The sequence below is a fragment of the Mustela nivalis genome (assembly GCF_964662115.1).
Source record: "Mustela nivalis genome assembly, chromosome: 11".
Classification (NCBI taxonomy): Eukaryota; Metazoa; Chordata; class Mammalia; order Carnivora; family Mustelidae; genus Mustela; species Mustela nivalis.
In genome coordinates this window covers 11,984,471-12,003,606 of record NC_139030.1, presented here as the reverse complement: position 1 = coordinate 12,003,606, position 19,136 = coordinate 11,984,471, and the positions used below count along the sequence as shown (strand labels likewise).

General features: G+C 39.7%; 1 protein-coding gene across 1 annotated transcript in view; it reads left to right on the top strand.

The window, feature by feature from the left end:
- The window catches only part of RALB (RAS like proto-oncogene B), a 44,017-nt gene extending 29,575 nt beyond the window's left edge, over positions 1-14,442 (top strand). The window contains exons 3-5 of the mRNA XM_082690098.1: positions 2,909-3,117; positions 6,922-7,099; positions 12,875-14,442. Coding sequence (XP_082546224.1) covers positions 2,909-3,117; positions 6,922-7,099; positions 12,875-12,994 — 507 coding nt within the window. The 3' untranslated portion in view covers positions 12,995-14,442. The remainder of the gene's footprint in view (positions 1-2,908; positions 3,118-6,921; positions 7,100-12,874) is intronic.
- Positions 14,443-19,136: the final 4,694 nt, after the last annotated feature.

Below are 19,136 nucleotides of genomic sequence, written 5' to 3'. Positions count from 1 at the left end.
CAGAGAGCCTGATATGGGGCTTGATCCCAGGACCCTGAGATCATGACCGGAGCTGAAATAAGGGGTTGGACACTTAACTGACTGAACCACCCAGGTGCCCCAGTACTTCATTCCTTTTTATCATGGAATAATATTCCATTGTCTGGACATGGTATATTTTGTTTATGCCTTCATCAATTGATAGATAATTGGATTGTGTCTGCTTCTTTGGCTATTTTGAATAACATTGCTATGAACATTTGTGTATAAATTTTTGTGTAGACCTATGTCTTAAATTCTCTTGCATAAATATATTGAGGCATGAAACTTGTTGAGTCTTATGGTAACTGTACGTATAACTTTTTGGGAATGGCAAAGCTGTTTTCCATAGCATGTGCACCATTTTATAATCCTATAAGCAATGTATGAGGGTTTCAATTTCTCCATATCCTTGCCAACACTTATCATTGTCTCTTTTTGATTATACATCCTAGCAGGTATGAAGTGGTATCTCATTGTGGTTTTGATTTACATTTCTCCGATGACTAATGATGTTGGGCCTTGTTTGATGTACTTATTGCCATTTGTATATCATCTTTGGAGAACTGTTTATTTGGGTCCTTTCTGTATTTTCAAATTGGGATATTTGTCTTTTTATTGTTAAATTTTAACAATTTTATGTTTTTGGAATATAAGTCCCTTATTAGATGTATGATTAATAAATTTTTTCTCTCATTTTATGGGTTATCTTTTCACTTTCTTTTTTTTTTTAAGATTTTATTTATTTATTTGACAGAGATCACAAGTAGGCAGAGAGGCAGCCAGAAAGAGAGAAGGGGGAAGCAGGCTCCCTGCTGAGCAGAGAGCCCGATGTGGGGCTCGATTCCAGAACCCTGGGATCAGGATCCGAGCCAAAGGCAGAGGCTTTAACTCACTGAGCCACCCAGGCGCCCCTCTTTTCACTTTCTTGATGCTGTCTTTTGAAGCATGAAAGTTTTAAATTTTGATGAAGTCCATTTGTGCTTTTGATGTCTTATCTGAGAACACATTGCCAAATCCAAGGTCATAAAGATTTACACCAATGTTTTCCTCTTAGGGTTTTGGGGTTTTAGCTCTTACTTTTCAGCCTTGACTCATTTTGAGTTAATTTTTGTATGTGATGTGTAGTATGGGTCTAACTTCATTCTTTTGCATGTGGGAATCTGCCTAAACCAGCACTAATTCAATTTTGATAGTACATTGCTGTCATTAATTTAGTTTTTTTCCTAAACATCTATACTTCCGACATCATTAAGATAATTACTTACTTGATGTCTACCACAATGAAAAGAGCTTTGAAATATTAATATCATTATTACTCAGTAATACAAGCACCGAGGGAACTTTAGCATTTATTTGAAATTCTTTTGTCCTTAGTCTCTTTTTGTGTGACATAAAATCAAAATACTCTGTACTAAAGTCTCTTGAATTAATTCTTTCTCTGTTCGGCTCTATTACCAATTTAATATTTGTTTAGGTTTATTTGCTTCAGTCTCTGTTTCACAGCTTTTAAATTTGTTTTATTTGTCCTTCCAGGGTATCTTTTTGGCAAATGCCTAACAACATACATATGCATATATGTACCTATTAAGATATGTATACACATACACAACCACTATACGCACACACACGTTTCTTTTTTTTTATTCTCCCTACTTTACTTCTTTACTTGTGCACAAGGTAGACTGTTCTAATCTGGAGATCTTTCTGTATCTGTACATAGTTCTCTTGTCATTTCTTATAGCTGCATAGTATTCCATTGGCGGGCGCCTGTTGCTGGGCGTTTGGGTGCTTATTAATCATTTGCTGTCACACATGGTGCCACAGGGATCACCTTGTATGTTGCTGTAGGTTAGATTCCTAGAAGCCGGGTGGCTGGGACCCAGGGTGAGTGCTACTCCAGTGCTCTTAGATTTTGCCAAATTCATCCCCATAAAGACTGCACTGTTCTCTCCTCCCACCAGCCGTGTACAAGAGGGCCTTTTCCCCAGAGTGTGTTGTCCGACGGTGGGGTTTTGCCAGTCTGGTAGGTGACAAATGGTGTCTCCACGTAGTTAACAACTTCCATTCTCTATTAAGTGAGGATGAACATCTTTTCGTATGTTTAACATCATATGTATTTATTTTTCTGTGAATTGTTTATGTCTGTTGCCACTTTTTCCCATTGGATTGTTGATCTTTTTTTCTCTCTGTTTCTAAGAACCGTTTAAACATAGCTCTTTGTGATGTGGGTTCAAATACTTTCCCTCCGTGTGTCATTTGTCTTTTTTTATAGTGTGTTGTGCCATACAGAAGTTTTAAACATTTTTTATGTAGTCTAATTTATTGATTTTTTCTTACATGGCTTCTGGATTTTGAGTCATAGTTAAAAAGGCCTTCCCTACTTCAAGGTAATGAAAGGATTTCACCCATGTTTTCTTCTGGTGCTTGAGGGGTTTACTTTTATATTTCATTATGTGTATATTTAACCTTCTTAGTCCCTTTTGCCAAAACTACTTTTCAGATGAGTTTTATACTTCTGTTGAGTATGTATAAGAGCTTCTGTTTCTCACCCTTGCCCATGTTTGTATAATTTTATACTGAGAATAATATTGCCAAGTGTTCTTTCTGTCCTGTGCTTGGACTCCTCATCTACAAAATGGGAATTTCTGCTCCTGTTTAAAAACAAAATAAGAAGAGGCAGAGCTGAGAGCGATAAAGAACAGAAGGGGTATATGAGGAGTGATTTTTAATTTCATAACACTTTGTACATAGTGTGGTAATGACAGGCACTCGGTAAATATGCAGTTGATTGGAGGCAAAGTGCCCATATATTGAAATGTATGTTTTTGGCAGATCTTCTTTCCCTTAAAACTTTATTCATTACTGATAATGCTGCTTATTTCCTCAGTTTGTAGAAGACTATGAACCTACAAAAGCTGACAGTTACAGGAAGAAAGTGGTTCTTGATGGAGAAGAAGTCCAGATAGATATTCTGGACACGGCGGGACAAGAGGACTACGCAGCCATTCGAGATAACTACTTCCGCAGCGGGGAAGGTTTCCTCCTCGTGTTCTCAATCACAGAACACGAATCATTTACAGCAACTGCCGAATTCAGGTATGTTTCAAGTGAAAGAGACTCCAGACTCCGGGAGGCTTTTTGCCTTTCTTTCTCACAGGTTCAACTTGGCAGGACTTTGGGGCTGAGCACAGTAGTAGAGGGTTGAACTCATTATTAGGGAAAATTCTGCTAAAGAATTTCTGTGACTTTTTGAATCTTGGCACATTATAGTCCACCAGTTGTTATAGTCTCTTGGGGTTGCCATGTTTTATAATTTCTGAATATAAATTATCTGAAGAATCTGTTGTCCCTAGAGAGGACAATGCCATTCCATATTCTCAAGAACCTATAATTTTGTTTTCATATAAATCCTAAGGGACAAGGATTGATGCATTCACTTTTTTTTTTAAGATTTTTTTTTTAATGTATTGAGAGAGAAAGCAAGTGAGACAGCAAGCAAGTAAGAGCGTGCACACTCGGAGGGTGGGGGCACTGGGCGAGGGGAGAGAATCTCAAGCAGACTCTCTGCTGAGCACGGAACCTAATGCAGGGCTTGAGGCCATAATCTGCCTCTTAGCAGATTATGACCTGAGCTGAAATGAAGAGTCAGATGCTTAACTCACTGAGCCACCCAGGTGCCCCAACTGTTCATATCTTTTTTATAATTTTGCCAGAAAAGTTATCATTTTGCTCTGTTTTGAGGTTGATGAAACACTGTCAGGAGACTGCAAGCTTTGGGTCCGCATGGCCATTTGCTGCAACTGTAAGGACTGTTAGCCTAGGCGAATGGAAAAGAGCCCAGCCTTAGAATCTGATGGATCTGGGTTTGAATCCTTGCTCTGCCCCTTAGCACTTTTGTGACCCTGGGCAAGTTTACTCAGCGTTGGAGATTCTATTTCTCTATCTGAAAATGCACTTGTTAGTTGATGGGATGAAATGTAATGATGGTTTAGGCTATAAATCCTTCAGGGCAGACACGGTGGCCACCTGCACCATGTGCTGTCCCCAGGTCTTCTCACAGGGTGTGTGGGGGGTGCTTACACAGTGAGTAGAATATTAACTGCTGTAATTCATTTCAAATGCAGGTTAAAGGTTAAAGATACCTTAAGTTCATTTCATTATAAAGAAACAGTGAGCTGTTAGGCATTATCCTAAGAGGAATTCTAATGGGAAGGACATCTTTCTCTTTTTACCCCATACGCTTTTTGTTTCTCTTACACAATTACAGTTTTTTTGACGACTCGCCTTATAAACATATCTGCCCAGTTGACTTTTGATTTTAAGAACCAGATCTAGAGTCTAACAGGAAACTAAGAAAGGGGGAAAGATTTTTTTTTCCCACTCTTTAGCAAGTTCTGGTCAAAAATCGAGGAATCAACCAAAAATAAGAATGAGGAAACTAAATATCCCTCTAAGATTTGGGGGAGGCATCAATGAGCCTGGAAGGCCTCACTCAGCTAAACCAGCAGAGTGAGTGGAAGGTAAACAAAGTCGATCTCTATTACCGTGCTGCCTAGTGTCAAGTCTTCAAGGGTGGAACATCCAAATTCTCTGATACTATAGTATGTGAGTCGTGGTGATCAGTTAAATGACCAGGACTCTTCTGAGTGGTCCTATTAATTTTCAGACTTCCCAACATACCTAGAGTTTTCTCTATGTGGGAATAGCCCCTGTATTCATAAAACTGTGTTTGCAGCTACAGAATCCTGTTTTTATCTGTCCTTGAGGATAAAACACGACAGATGCACACACTTCCTCATTTTTCTGCATATTCTGAGCCTTTTGATTTCCCATCACCTGCATGACTCACCAAGAAAGGAAATGATGGGCAGTGGAAGAGTCCTGACCCAAGAACAGACGTCCTGTCTCCCCATGCCATCCCACATGCATGCGTGCACACACACACACGCGCGCGCGCAAACCATTCGTGCATTCCCAGAGATTTGGAGCAGGGTCTCATCTCATCTTGGGAGATGGGTTCCAGTCATTATGTGAGAACAGGGATCCTTAGAAGAAAAAGGACAGATGACTACCTAAAAGTAAAACAAGGGCAAGTTAGTTCTTCTGACTTGAACTCTGGGCATTCAGATAAAAGTCACAGGGCTGTCCAGGTTTATTACAGCATTGGAAGCAGAAGAATGGAGGTAGAGTATCTGACCCTTTGTGCTTAAACTCACGTTATGCCTCTTAGCAGTTTTCAAACGTAGCATGTCTGTATTTATGGGAAGATCCTGACATAAAACGTTAATATGCTCTATCTTCCTTTAAACTTTCCCTGGATAATACTAAATAAGCTAGAAAAATCAGTTTGTAATAAGAGACCAGACTTGGTACCCCAATTTTTTATTTAACATATTTATTAATGAGGTAATTTTACAAACCTGTGCATGACTAATGAGTCAGAGAACTGTCAGTTTTTCTTGTTCATAGTTTTGCTGATCATTTAACTTATAAATGTAGTATGTTCTTTGACCACTGTTGACATGTAGCCCATAGTAAAGCTATCTAAAGGCAATTTTCAAACATCCACTTTTCTTCCTTTTTGTTTTTCTTAAAATATTTGCTTATACTTAAATGGACTCTAATGGAAAAAATTTAAAATATTTTTATTTTTATGAAATGTTACCCTTTATCATATAAAACCAATGCAGAGCTCCACAAAATGCACTTTTGAAGGGATCTTTTTTGGAATATTTTAAAATGTAGAAGTAAGACAATTGTCTTTACTGGACCAAAATAATGGAAGTGGAATGTTTAATTTGCGTAATTAATTTTGATTTTGATTAATAATTTTAGATAGCTGATAGTTTTAGTAGAGGTAAAATTTAATTGGATTCTTTTCTTTTCCTTTTTTTTTCTTTTTTTTTACTTTGTAGTTGAAGCATAATATGCACTAAAATCTGATTACTCCTTAACATAATTACCCCTGTTCTCTTGGCTGTAACATTTACTGTATCTAAATGCAAACTATCTTTGGGGAAGCAGAGGCATACATAGATACAGATTTGGTTGAAACAGAAGTTCCCAAAACCATACTTTTATACTCAAGAGTCCTTCTTATGGTTCCATTCTTTTTTTTTTTTTTTAAAGATTTTATTTATTTATTTGACAGACAGAAATCACAAGTAGGCAGAGAGGCAGGCAGAGGGAGATGGGGAGGCAGGCTCCCTGCTGAGCAGAGAGCCCGATGCAGGGCTCGATTCCAGGACCCTGGGATCATGACCTGAGCTGAAGGCAGAGGCTTAACCCACTGAGCCACCCAGGCACCCCTGATGGTTCCATTCTATTCTATAATATTCTGTTTCACTAAGGAAAAAATTTATGGTTGTGACTCATGAAACTGATTTCATGATCTAATGAACCACCGCCTTCCTTATAAAAAACACTGATTTTGTGGCTGTTATTCTCACAAAGTAATTATACCATTTTTAAAGGGGAATTATTAAGCATTTTATGTATGAAGATCCTTCTCTTACCTTGTTTTTATCCCAGAGGTTCCCAAGTTGTTTTTTTCCTTAGAAGAAAAGTGCCTAAGTGTAAATGAGGGACCCTGTTGAAATGCAGAGTCCTGGGCTCCTAATCAGACATCATTTCTGTGGGACTCCTGTTGGCCCCAGAAATCTGTGTTTGTGATGAGCGTCCCACATCCTTCTGATACAGGCAAACTGAGAACCAGGCTTTCAAAACACTTGTCTCGTCTATGGCGGGATCTAGGGAGTGTGTTCTTGGAACATGCCCTGAGCGTAATAAGCTTTTCTGCCCGAGGAAAGCCTTTCATTTGAGAAGCATCAATGAATTTGATTCTTATTCTAGCTGTCTTAGCTGTGTTATTTGGTTTTGTTTGTTTGGATGCTATCTCAGGGAACAGATCCTCCGCGTTAAGGCTGAAGAAGATAAAATTCCACTGCTTGTCGTGGGAAACAAGTCCGACCTAGAGGAGCGGAGGCAGGTGCCCATCGAAGAGGCTAGGAGTAAAGCAGAGGAGTGGGGCGTGCAGTACGTGGAGACATCGGCTAAAACACGGGCCAATGTGGACAAGGTAGGTGTGCACTTTGTGCGTGTTTCTTAGAAACAGCAGAACGTAGACATCTCGTCTGTTTGTTTGGAGGGAACTGTTTATGCAAAGTAGGGGAGGACTGCCTTTTCCAGATGTCTCAGCCAGTACGGTGAGAAGCCCTGGGAGGGTTTGACCCTGGAGTTAAAAAAACACAGAGTCCTCTCACTTTGTCGGGAGTCTTTGTGGGGTATGCTTAGTGCTGACACGGCCCTCGGGAGTCTAGCGAGATGAGACCCTGGCTTTGTGCAGACTGTGTGGGTGGACACGAGTAGTTCCCTATGCTCTCATTGCCATGGCCTCTTGTTCTTCAGGGTCAAGTTCTTCAGCAGGTTCTCAGGGACTTCCTCCAAGGCACACGGCATATCTTGATTTGCTGTCAGAATCATTCTTTTCACCTTGCTGGCCACTGGCGGGGCCAAAGTGTTCTGTCTTTATAACTTAACTTCTCAGAAGCATTTACTCTGAGGAATCAACTCTCCAGGGATCTCTCTTCTCTCTCTTATCCATCCCCTGCATATTTTCTCATTCAGATCTCTGATGCCAATGAAAGGGCGACCTTGACAATGATGAATGTTGACAATTTTTGAAAATCCACCTACCAGTGATTGCTATCGTTAGGTTTTGGGGTGTTTTTGGTTTTGCTTTGCTTTCTTGTTTTTAAGAATTAAGGTTCAGAGTGGTTGCCACACAGTTCAAGTAGACGGCCTTAGACATATGGCTTTTCCTTCGCCTTCACCTTGTTTGTTAGCTTTTACTTCACGATCCCTGCTCCTGGAACATCCAAACCCATTTCACTTTGGCCTCCTTGCAGTGGCTATATATGCTTTGTTCTATCCGTGACAGCATCTGAATCCCCCAAAGTGCCTCTTATGCTTTCTTAGGGGGAAGTAATTCTCCTTTACTTCTTCCCTGATGAGGGACAGATTGGTAATCAAGCTTACTTTACCTTGAAGTGATGATGGAAGAACATTGGCATTGAGAATTTGGCATTAGAAGGGACTCATTTTATTAAAAAAAAAAGTTATTCAAGTATGATTGACATACAGTGTCATATTCATTTCAGGTGTACAACAAATTGACTTAACAATTCTGTGTATTACTCAGTGCTTACTATGATAAGTGTGGTCACCATCTGTCACCATACAGTATTATTACAGTATTACTGACTAAATGCCCTATGCTGTCACTGTGACTTATTTGTTTCATAACTAATGGTTTGGACCTCTTAATCCCTGTCACCTAATTCACCCATCATCCCACCCTCCTCCCCTTTGGCAACCACCAGTTTGTTCTCTGTATTTAAGAGTCTGTTTTGGTTTGTTTGTTTCTTAAGATTTCACATACAAGTGAAATCATATGGTATTTGTCTTTCTCTGTCTTATTTCACTTAGCATGGTACCCTGTAGGTCCATCCATGTTGTTACAAATGGCAAGAGCCCATTCTTTTTTCATGGCTGAGTAATATATCTCTGTGTGTGTGTGTGTGTGTGTGTGTGTGTGTGTGTGTACACCACATCTTCCTTATCCATCCATCTGTTGATGGACTCCTATGTTGCTTCCATAATTTGGCTATTGTAAATCATGCTACTATAAAAATGTAAAAACCAGGTACATATATCTTTTTGAATTAGTGTTTTCATTTTCTTTGGATGACTACCCAGTGGTACAATTACTAGATCATATAGTAGTTCTATTTTTAATTTTTTAAGGGACCTCCATACTGTTTTCCACAGTGGCTGCACCATTTTACATTTCCACCCATAGTGCACAAGCATTCCCCTTTCTCCACATCCTCATCAACACTTACTTTCTTGTCTTTTTGTTACCAGCTTGACAGGTGTGAGAGGTGATCTCTCATTGTGGTTTTGATCTGCATTTCCCTGGGGCTGAGTGATGCGTCTTTTCATATGCCTGTCGGTTGTCTCTAAGTCTTCCTTGGAAAAATGTTTATTTGGGTCCTTTGTGCATTTTAGTGAGATTATTTGGTTTTTAGCTGTTGAGTTGTGTAAGTTCTTTATATATTTTGGACATTAACCCCTTATCGACTGTATGATTTATAACTATCTTCTCCCATTCAGTGGTTGTCTTATTCTTTTGCTGATGGTTTCCTTCCTTGTGCAAAAGCTTTTTCTTTTGGGGTAGTCCTGATAGTTTATTTTTCTTTTGTTTCTCTTGCCCGAGGAGACAGATCCATAAATATGTGGTTAAGGCTGATGTACAAGAAATTACTGCCTATGTTTTTTTTTCCTCAAATTTTTATTTAAATTCCAGTGTAGTTAACATGCAGTGTAACATTAGTTTCAGGTGTACAAACACAGTGACTCAGCACTTCCATACATCACCCAGTGCTTGTGCCTATGTTCTTCCTTTTATGAGTTTTAAGGTTTCTGGTTTCAGATTTAGGTCTTTAGTCTATTTCAAGTTTATTTTTGTGTATGGTGTAAGAAAGTGGTCTGGTTTCATTCTTTTGCATGTGGCTGTTCAGTTTTCCCAACATCATTTATTGAGAAGATGGGTTTTTTTCCCCATTATGTATTCTTGCCTCCTTTGTCTTAGATTAATTGGCCATATCATGGTTTAGTTCTGTGCCCTCTGTCTTGTTCCATTCATCTGTGTGTCTATTTTTGAGCCAGGCCATACTGTTTGGATTACTAACACTTTGGGAGTATATCTTGAAATCTGGGGTTGTGATACCTCCAGCTATCTTCTTCTTTCTCCAGATTAATTTGTCTTTTCAAAGTCTTTTGTGGTTCCAAACAAATTTTATGATTATTTGTTCAGTTCTGTGAAAAATGCTATTGGTATTTTGATAGGGATCGCACTGAATCTATAAATTGCTTTGGTAAATATGGACATGTAAACAATATTAATTCTTCCAGTCTGTGAGCACGAAATACCTCTCTATTTGTTTTTGTCATCTTCAATTTCTTTTATCAATGTCTTATGGTTTTCAGAGTATAGGTCTTTTACCTCCTCGATAAAATTTATTCTCAGGTATTTTATTCTTTTTGGTATAATTGTAAATGGGATTGGTTTCTTAATTCTTGTTTCTGCTGCTTCAGTTTTGGTGTATAGAAACACAACAGATTTCTGTGTTTTAATTTTGTAACCTATAACTTTACTGAATTTATTTATACATTGTAATAGGGTTTTTTTGCAGTATCTTTAGGGTTTTCTATACATAGTATCATGTCATCTGTAGATAGTGACCATTTTACTTCTTCTTTTTAAATTTGTATGCCTTTTATTTTTCTTTCTTGTCTGATTGCTGTGGCTAGGATTTCCAGTACTATTTTGAATAAAAGTGATGACAGTGGACATTCTTGTTCCTGATCATAAAGGAAAAGCTCTCAGTTTCTCACCATTGAGTATGATGTTAGCTGTGGGTTTTTCATATATGGCCTTTATCATATTGAGGTATGTTCCCTCTAAATCCATTTTGTTGGCAGTTTTTATCATGAACAGTTGTTGTATTTTGTCACAGGATTTTTTTCTGGGTCTTTCGAGATGATCATGTGGTTTTTATCCTTTCTCTTTTTAATGTGATGTATCACAGTGATTGATTTGCAAATATTGAACCACTCTTACATCTCTGGAATAAATCCCACTTGATTGTGGTGAATGGTCCTTTAAATGTATTGTCGAATTCAGTTTGCTAATATTTTTGTTGAGGATTTTTGCACCTATGTTTATCAGATATTGGCATGTAGTTTTCTTTTTAAGATTTATTTATTTATTTGAGAGAGAACATGGCGGGGGCAGAGGGAAGAGAGAGAGCATCTCAAGGAGACTCCCCACTAAATGCCGAGCTCGATGGAGCCGGAAGCGATGGAACCCTATGTGGGCTCCCGGTCACGACCCTGAGATCATGACTTGAGTCTAAATCAAGAGCGGGATACTTAACTGACTGAGCCACCCAAGTGCTCCTGTAGTATTCTTTTATTGTGGTGTCTTTGTCCGGTTTTGGTATTAGGGCGATGTTGGCCTCATAGAATGAATTTGGAAATTTTCCTTCCTTTTCATTTTTCTGGGGGAGTAGTTTGAGAAGAATAGGTATTAACTGTTCTTTAATGTTTGGTGCAATTCACCTGTGAGGCCATCTGGTCCTTAACTTTTGTTTGTTGGGAGTTTTTTGGTTACCAGTTCAATTTTGTTACTAGTGATCAGTCTGTTCAGATTTTTCTTTTTCTTCCTGATTCTGTTTTGGAATATTGTATGTTTCTAGGCATTTATTCATCTCTTTCAGGTTGTCTAATTGGTTGGCATAGCGTTTTTTTAATATTCTCTTGTAATTCTTTGTATCTTCTGGTGTCTGTTGTTATTTCTCCTCAGAAAGTTCACTTTAGAAGCACTTTGGCAGCATCTACAATATAAAACTGTCTGTGACGTGAAGTATGTTTACTTGTTAGCTATTTTTTCTTCATATTATTTCTCAATTCTTATGTTGATTCCTCTGCTATTCCAAACCTCTTTCTATCAAATTGTGTCCTAGTCGTAGGAACACACAGGAAATCCAGACATTGTATTTTATTAAAAAAAAAAAATCAGGAAGGCTTTCTCAGCATGTAACCATGGATATGTAGTTTTTTGACAGGGTGCTGGTGGTTGGGGCTGTTGCCAGGCACCATCCATCGCCCCTTCCTCCACTGGACCAGCCTGACCTGCCAAACAGGACCCAGGAGAAACTTATGACTGGCAGCATTGTATTCACTCGTAAACAATTTACGCTAAGGGATGGGAGGCTGTTGATAAGATCTGCCCATGAACAACTTCGTCATCATTTTGAATTGGACACATTCCATTCCCCTCCTGCCTTTGCTGTTAGAACAAAAAGAAAAAGCTGTAACATCTGAAGCCATTCACTGCTGCCCTGGTGGGTGGGCTGCTTAGGTCACTTTGGGAGGAAGAAGGTCTTTTTCTGTGCCCAGAGCTGGTGGTAGATGCGCAGGGAGCCCCCCACTCAGAAAGTTGGTCTTCCTTTTCATCAAGAAGATATGTCTATGAAAATAAAAGGAGCTTGTAGTTTTGTGTGAACATCCAAAGATTAAAGCCTACACTCAGTCTCACACTTTTAGCCTCCGTCATTCCCTCCAAGAAATCTGAAATGTTTCTTTGTAGGAAGCATATTTTGTCTGCTTGGGTATCATTGGCACTTTGGCATGATTGCTGGTAGCAGAGGGTAAAACCCAAACTATTGTGACCAATGATAATTTGTATCTGAATAACATGCTGGCATTCAAAGGACAAGCCTTCTATCAGTCCTTGATAAAGTTCCTTTCGGTGAACATCACAAGGAATGGAACAGTGACTGTTCCTGAGAATGAGGGCAGGGGCATGGGTGTGGGAGGGTGTGGGACAGCATGTTTCTCCTCCCCATCTCCCCAGTTTCCTGGTGCAGGAGACTGAGTTTGTTTATACTTTACCCCCCTTCTCCCCACCCCCTCCATGTTCTGAGTCTTCTAGTTTTGCCGGGGAAGTTGTCAGGCATAATGATGTTCCTACCTTCATAAGGTCACGATAAGGATGACATGGTAGTATCTAAGAAAGTACCCAGTGGCAAGCACTCCTATTCTTAACCTTGGCTGGTGGCTGGAGATGCTAGAAAGTCTGGTGCAAATTTTGGCACAGAGTTGATAAAAATAAGTTTGCTTTATGCTTTAAAATGTAACTACATAGCCTACTTAGTGGAAATACTTCATGAAATCATTAAATGGCTTTTTCTTCCCTATTCTTTTCACTCCTTCCTTCCCAACCCAGGTGTTCTTTGATCTAATGAGAGAAATCAGAGCCAAAAAGATGTCTGAGAACAAAGACAAGAATGGCAAGAAAAGCAGCAAGAACAAGAAAAGTTTTAAAGAAAGGTGTTGCTTACTGTGAAAACCAAGATGGCAGATGAAGTCGATCGCCGCTAAGGACATGGGGTGGGCTCATTAAGAGAAGAGTATAGTCGACTTCCTGGTGTGTTCCCTGCTCTTCCCAACCTCATTTACACATACTTCTTTAAATGGGGGAAATGTTTGTGAACCAATGGCTGGCAGAAGAAATAAGCCCTTGTCCATGCATTGGAACAGCTACTTTGTCAGGAGGTTTTGGGAGTTTCCTTCTCCCTCCCAAAAGTTTAATCACATATGTAGTGTATAGGTAAGAAATAAGTGTTTTGTTAAACAGAAATGTACTGTCATAGCATCTTACTTCCCTCCCTAGTTTGATAACATCACTGTCTTCCATTTTGAAATGAAAAGGTCTTATTAAGTTTTGGGCAGAGGGTAAGATAAGAACCTTCCTAACTCTCATCAGCTTAACAGAAGTACTCAAAAAAATCCATTAAGCTCTAATAAAAATTCAGAGATTTTTTGGGGATAAGTTTCTTGGCACTGCCCTGTGGATCTGAAGCACAGCAAAAAATAAAATTACAAATAAATATGAGTCGGGCCAAATAGGTCAGTAACAAGCTCATAAACCCTTCACCCATATGAAAAATGAAAGTTGAATTCTTCATATTTAAACAGCCAATTATAGCCTGTGTTGTCTATTTTTCTCCTGTAGCATCCTTATTTTTATGCAGAAGCTTCTTTTTCGCAGATCAAGTGAGGACTCAAGACTGGTATACTTTATAAATGACACACTTTTCTAATTAGATTAAGAATATATCTTGGGATACATCCTTTCCTAATGGTCAGACATGGTTAGGCTCTTCCTCCTCTGCTGGTAACCAATATCTCTCCTTCTGGTCAACCTCTCTGCATTCAGAGGTCAAGAGAGCCTCTTCTTTTGTTTCTTTTCAGTATCATGAGTTCTTCTGAAGAATGTGATGAGTTGAAATTGTATTCTCAAATCATGAAGCTGGAGCCTGTGCCAGACATTCTGCTACCTCTCATAGAATTTCTCTGTAATTCTAAATTTAAATTTAGGAGAAGAGGGAAAGGATAAGATAAGCCATTGCCCTTGTACCTCTGAGAATTGGCTGCTACTTCTAACATAATTTTCTTCTGAGATGACCTTAGAGTTGGTTAGAAAAAGGCTTTTATTGTTGAGATATTGTTATGCTTTCTTGTATCAATATTCTCAATTTAGCAATCTGAACATTTTTCCTCAGGAAAGGAGTACTTAGACCCAGTATTCAGCACATTTTCCCCCATTTCTCGGAAGTGATATTCCACATATAGGTGCCAAAAGTGAACTGGGGTGGGGAGAGTGGGAACCATTCAAATTTATAGTTAGTACAGAAATTGTGGAAATTATGATCTGAAAGGAAAGCAATCTTGTATCACCTCCTAAAGAATCATGGTCTTTTTTAATAATAAAAAAAAAGCAGACAAATAACACTTTTTTCAAGTTTTCAGCCTTTTTATTTTCTCCTCTTGTCATACAGATAAAATGCAAGTATTAGAGAAACTGACAGTAATTTACTCATTATTGATCTTATTAAGTGTTCTGTATTATCAGACAAATTTTGTTTCAATTAATCCTTTGAACTTGGTTGTGGGAAATATAATTTAAGTATGAACAGTAATTTTAACTTCATCTTTCCTTTGGGAGAGAAGATTACTCTTTCTTTGTAAAATTTGAAAGTTTGAAGCGAATCACACCCAACGTTTTTGAAACAATATTTTTCTTTTCATTATAGTTTGCTACCTGTTTGATATCAGTTTTGGTCAATAGTGGGTAGATTTGGAAGATGTACAAATATATTAAAGATGGTATGAATTATTTCATGCAATGGAGATTATTCTTGGTGTATGCTATTAGTGTATCTCTAAAATTATATTTAACTTGATAGCAATCAGAAATGCATCTTTCTAACAGAAGAATTTATACATATGAGGTTCTTTTACATGGAAAAATAAGCATGCAATGTTATTTATAAACTTGAAACACTGTTACTAGCTAAATGATGAACTATTGTGTCCAAGAGCCCACCATTGTTTTCCTAAAGCATTCGTTCTAGAAATATTTGAGGACCTATTTGGTGTCAGGCTCGGTTCTAGGTGCTGGGATATGGTATTGAACAAGGTAGGCAAGAGCTCTGTTCTCCTGGAGCTTATCCTCCAGTGAGGTAGGAGACAAATAAATGAAAATGACGGGGTAAGCATTTTGATGAAAATAAAACCGGGTAATACAATAGCAAGCGTTTCTGGGCAGTAGAGCTGATTTTGACCACATGGTCAACAGACTTCTCGTTGGGGGTTGACATTTAAGCTGAGAGTGCCTGCCCTTGAAGCCAGGTGCCCAGCCTTGCAAACAGCAGGTCCAAAGGCCCAACGGTGTTCAGGACAAGACCCCAAAGATCATATGGCTGGATTGGAATGAGGGAGGGGCCGAGTAGTAGAAAAGATGTAGCAGTTTATGGTTTCATAACATGACGTAGGGGAAAAACACCTAGACATGTAATTTGCTACAAGTATCCTGTTTCATCAAATGCAAGACGCCATTAATTGCAAAATGCCACCATAATTTATATACCACTAAGAAAAAGAGCATACCAATTAAGTGAGCCCATCCTGACTCCGGTGACATAAAGGTGTGGGAAAAACTGCATGTTTGAGTTAAGGGAATTACAGAATGTAAACTTCAATGGCAGTTGAAATACAGAATTCACCTCTGTTACTCTAGAAGCTTACAATACAATAGAAGCTGAACAATGGTAAGTAGTAACAGTGGGGAAAATACACATATATACAGTTTATGTTATAGTAGTAAACTTGATGTAGATATTTTTATTTTAAAAATATGTTAAAATTATTTAATCAAAATTGTAACTGCATGTGCTTCAAAATTCTATTGGTCTGGAAGTGTTTGTGATGGAAGCTCTAGTCCCAGTCTTCCTATTCCAGCCCTCGGCCCCAAAAGTCAGGTTCCACACCATTTCTATTCTCAAATCATTCCGTAGGTACTCCCGAGTTTCTCAATACTGTTCTTAGGCCATGATTTCTCGGTTTTTGACCTTAGCTTTTCCCGGAGATGACTTGCTGTGGTAGATGAGGGCGTGGCTCCCTTGTGTCCCTTCCCCCTACTCCATTTTTGACATTCATAGGATTCTTTTAGTTCCTCTCTTGGTGACAGTTACACCTTTTAAGACTATGTTATTTGTTTTAATAAATATAAATATTTTTAATTTTAATTTTATATTTTAATAAATATAAAAAACCATATATTTATTATTCACTCAACACTTGACAGCACCTCTTGGCTCCCCACTCTGAAAGGTGAGGGTATTCATACGCCTGCCCTTTATCTCTTCACCCCCTCCTACCTCTTCCTTCTCTGTGACACCTTTCACTTTTGTATTGTCAAGGTCGATGACATGAACATTCCGTTCTGTGACCATCACTCAAGGTTCCTGGCTTTATCTGTAGATTACTTTTAAAAGTTGAATACCAGTCAACAACAATTTGATTACGGTGTACGTAGATATGACTCATTGCTGGGCCAAACACCTTCAGGCTAAGCAGTTCTGGTGGCACCACACAAAGGAGAGTGGCCTTAGTGTCCAGTCATGTGGTCACCCCCCTCAGTTGCCTGACTCACTCCACATTCTAGCTCGCTTCCTCTTTGAAGTGTCCCCTGCCTGCAACTCATTTTTCCTGAAGTTTGATTGTTTTTTTTCCTGGTGGAGAGGATAATAATATAGTCTTTCCCCAGTGCTACTGTCTTTTGTTGCTTGGGATCTGATTCCATTGTTCTTTGGAAGACCTTACATGTGGAGCATGCGGATTGCCCTGTTTAATGTGGACCCACGACTTTCTAGGTCCTCCACACAACTGGTGTGTGGAGGCTGGTTTTCACAGACACTTGGGTCCATTCCAGGTTCCTGAGTCTCCCATAGCTTCCATTATTGGTTTTTAACTCATTGTGGGGGAGGACATTTTCAGAAAGGGTGCATTAGAGGTAAGCCTTCGGAGTGTCTCACTGTATAGAAGTCTTGTTACCTTTGCCCTTTATTTAATTGCTAGTTTGGCTTGGCATGGAATTCTCAGCTCAATATAATTTTCCCTTGGAACTTGGAGGCTTTGCCTCATTGTCTTTGAGCACCTATGGTTCCTGTTAAAACTGGTCTTGTTCTGCTTGTCATTCTTTGTACTGGGCACTCTGCTCCCCCCTCCTCTGGAATTGTAGAGGATCCTCTCTTTATCTGTAGTGTCCAAACAGCACCATGATGGATCTGAACATGGGTCTTTCCTGTTCATCCCGCCTGGCACTCAGCATCTTTCAGTGGACACTCACTTCTCTTTAGCTCTAGAAATGGATTTCTGAAATTTCTTTGAATAACCCTTCTCTTCTGTTTTTCTGTGATTGCTTTTGCTTTTTATTTAATTTATTTATTTGAGAGAGGGAGAAAGAGCAGGAGAGCACAAGCTAGGTGAGGCAGAGAGAGAAGCAGGCTCCCTGCTCAGCAGGGAGCCTGATGCAGGGCTTGATCCCAGGACCCTGAGATACAACCTGAGCCGAAGGCAGATGCTTAACTGACTGAGCTACCCAGGCACCCCTCTGTTTTCTGTGCATTCTTTCTAGAACTCCTGTTCTCTGCTTTGGACCACCTAGATGCTTATCTGCACCATCTCTTCCTGGGTGTTCCAGGTTTATTTTCTCCTAGAGCCGCCCGCCCTCTCCCTCTCTTTTCATCACCTGTGATTTGCCAAACACTGTTGGAGGTTCTCAAGATTCAGCAGTGACCAGACACGAAATCCTTTGCCCTCTTACACCAGAGCAATCAGCTTTTCTTTTCTAACTCATTATTTGTGTGTTTGTGTGAACAAAAGCTTTCTTTGTCTCTAATTGTTCCTTTTTCATAGCAACTGTTCTTGGCCTCATGGATGCAATAGCATGACTTAAAAAAAAAGATTTTTAATTAATTAAGGCTGGGATGTGGGGTGTGAGTGGGGAGAGAGAGAGAGAGTCTCAAGCAGGCTCCACAGTGGGCGGGGTCTGATCTCACAACCCGGAGATCATGACCTGCACTGAAACTGACAGAAAGATGCTCAACTGACTGAGCCACCCAGACAACCCTGTAGTATGACTTTCTGAGGATGTTAGATCTTCGGAAAGTTCTATTCCTAGAGTTACCTTTGTTTAATTTTTACCCAGTTTTTCTCTCTCTTCTGTTCTTTCTCTTTCTTTTAAATTTTATTTATCTGACAGAGAGAGAGCACAAGTAAGCAGAGTGGCAGGCAGAGGGAGAAAGGGAGAAGGGGGCTCCCCACTGAGCAGGGAGAGGCTATGTCGCTTGCAGGAGCAGGGTGGACTGTTGCCAGCATACCTCCGAGTAAACTCACTGTTCCCAGCCACGCTCCATATGCCTGCTGCTCAGTCTGCAGATTCGGGGCTCCAGCTGGGCAGTCAGCCCCTTCTCTCCATAGCCCCATCTTTCCTCCTTTTCCATCTATCAGTGCCCTTCTGGAGTGCAGCTTCCAGAACTTGGTCAAACTTCTGCATCACTTAGTGTCCCTCTCTCATTCTCTTAGCCATTGGAGTCTTTCTTGACTAGGACTTGAAGGCAGGTGTCAGGAAACAGAGGGGACTGACATTTGACCTCACTCTTCCATTTTGACCTATTCTCATTTTCACAAGTATTTACTATTTCCTTTTTTTGGCAGATCAGTGTTGCACGAGGGGTAGAGTGAAACCATTGATCTGAGCCTCTGTAGGACTCATCCTCAATGAGGGGGTCTGTGGCAATCCCTGTTCTACAGAGGTGTGGACTTCATCATGTGGGGTCAGACCTGGGTCTGGCGGGTTGTCTTCTGCCCCCAACTTTATTAATTTTTTAAAAGATTTTATTTATTCATTTGACAGAGATCACAAGTAGGCAGAGGCAGGCAGAGAGAGAGGAGGAAGCAGGCTCCCTGCTGAGCAGAGAGCCCCGACGTAGGGCTCGATCCCAGGACCCCGGCATCATGACCTGAGCCAAAAGCAGAGGCTTTAACCCACTGAGACACCCAGGCTCCCTCCAACTTTATTTTGTTTTATTTTTATTTCATATTTATTTCCTTTTTTTGTCATCCAGTTTTAAAGTGAGGGA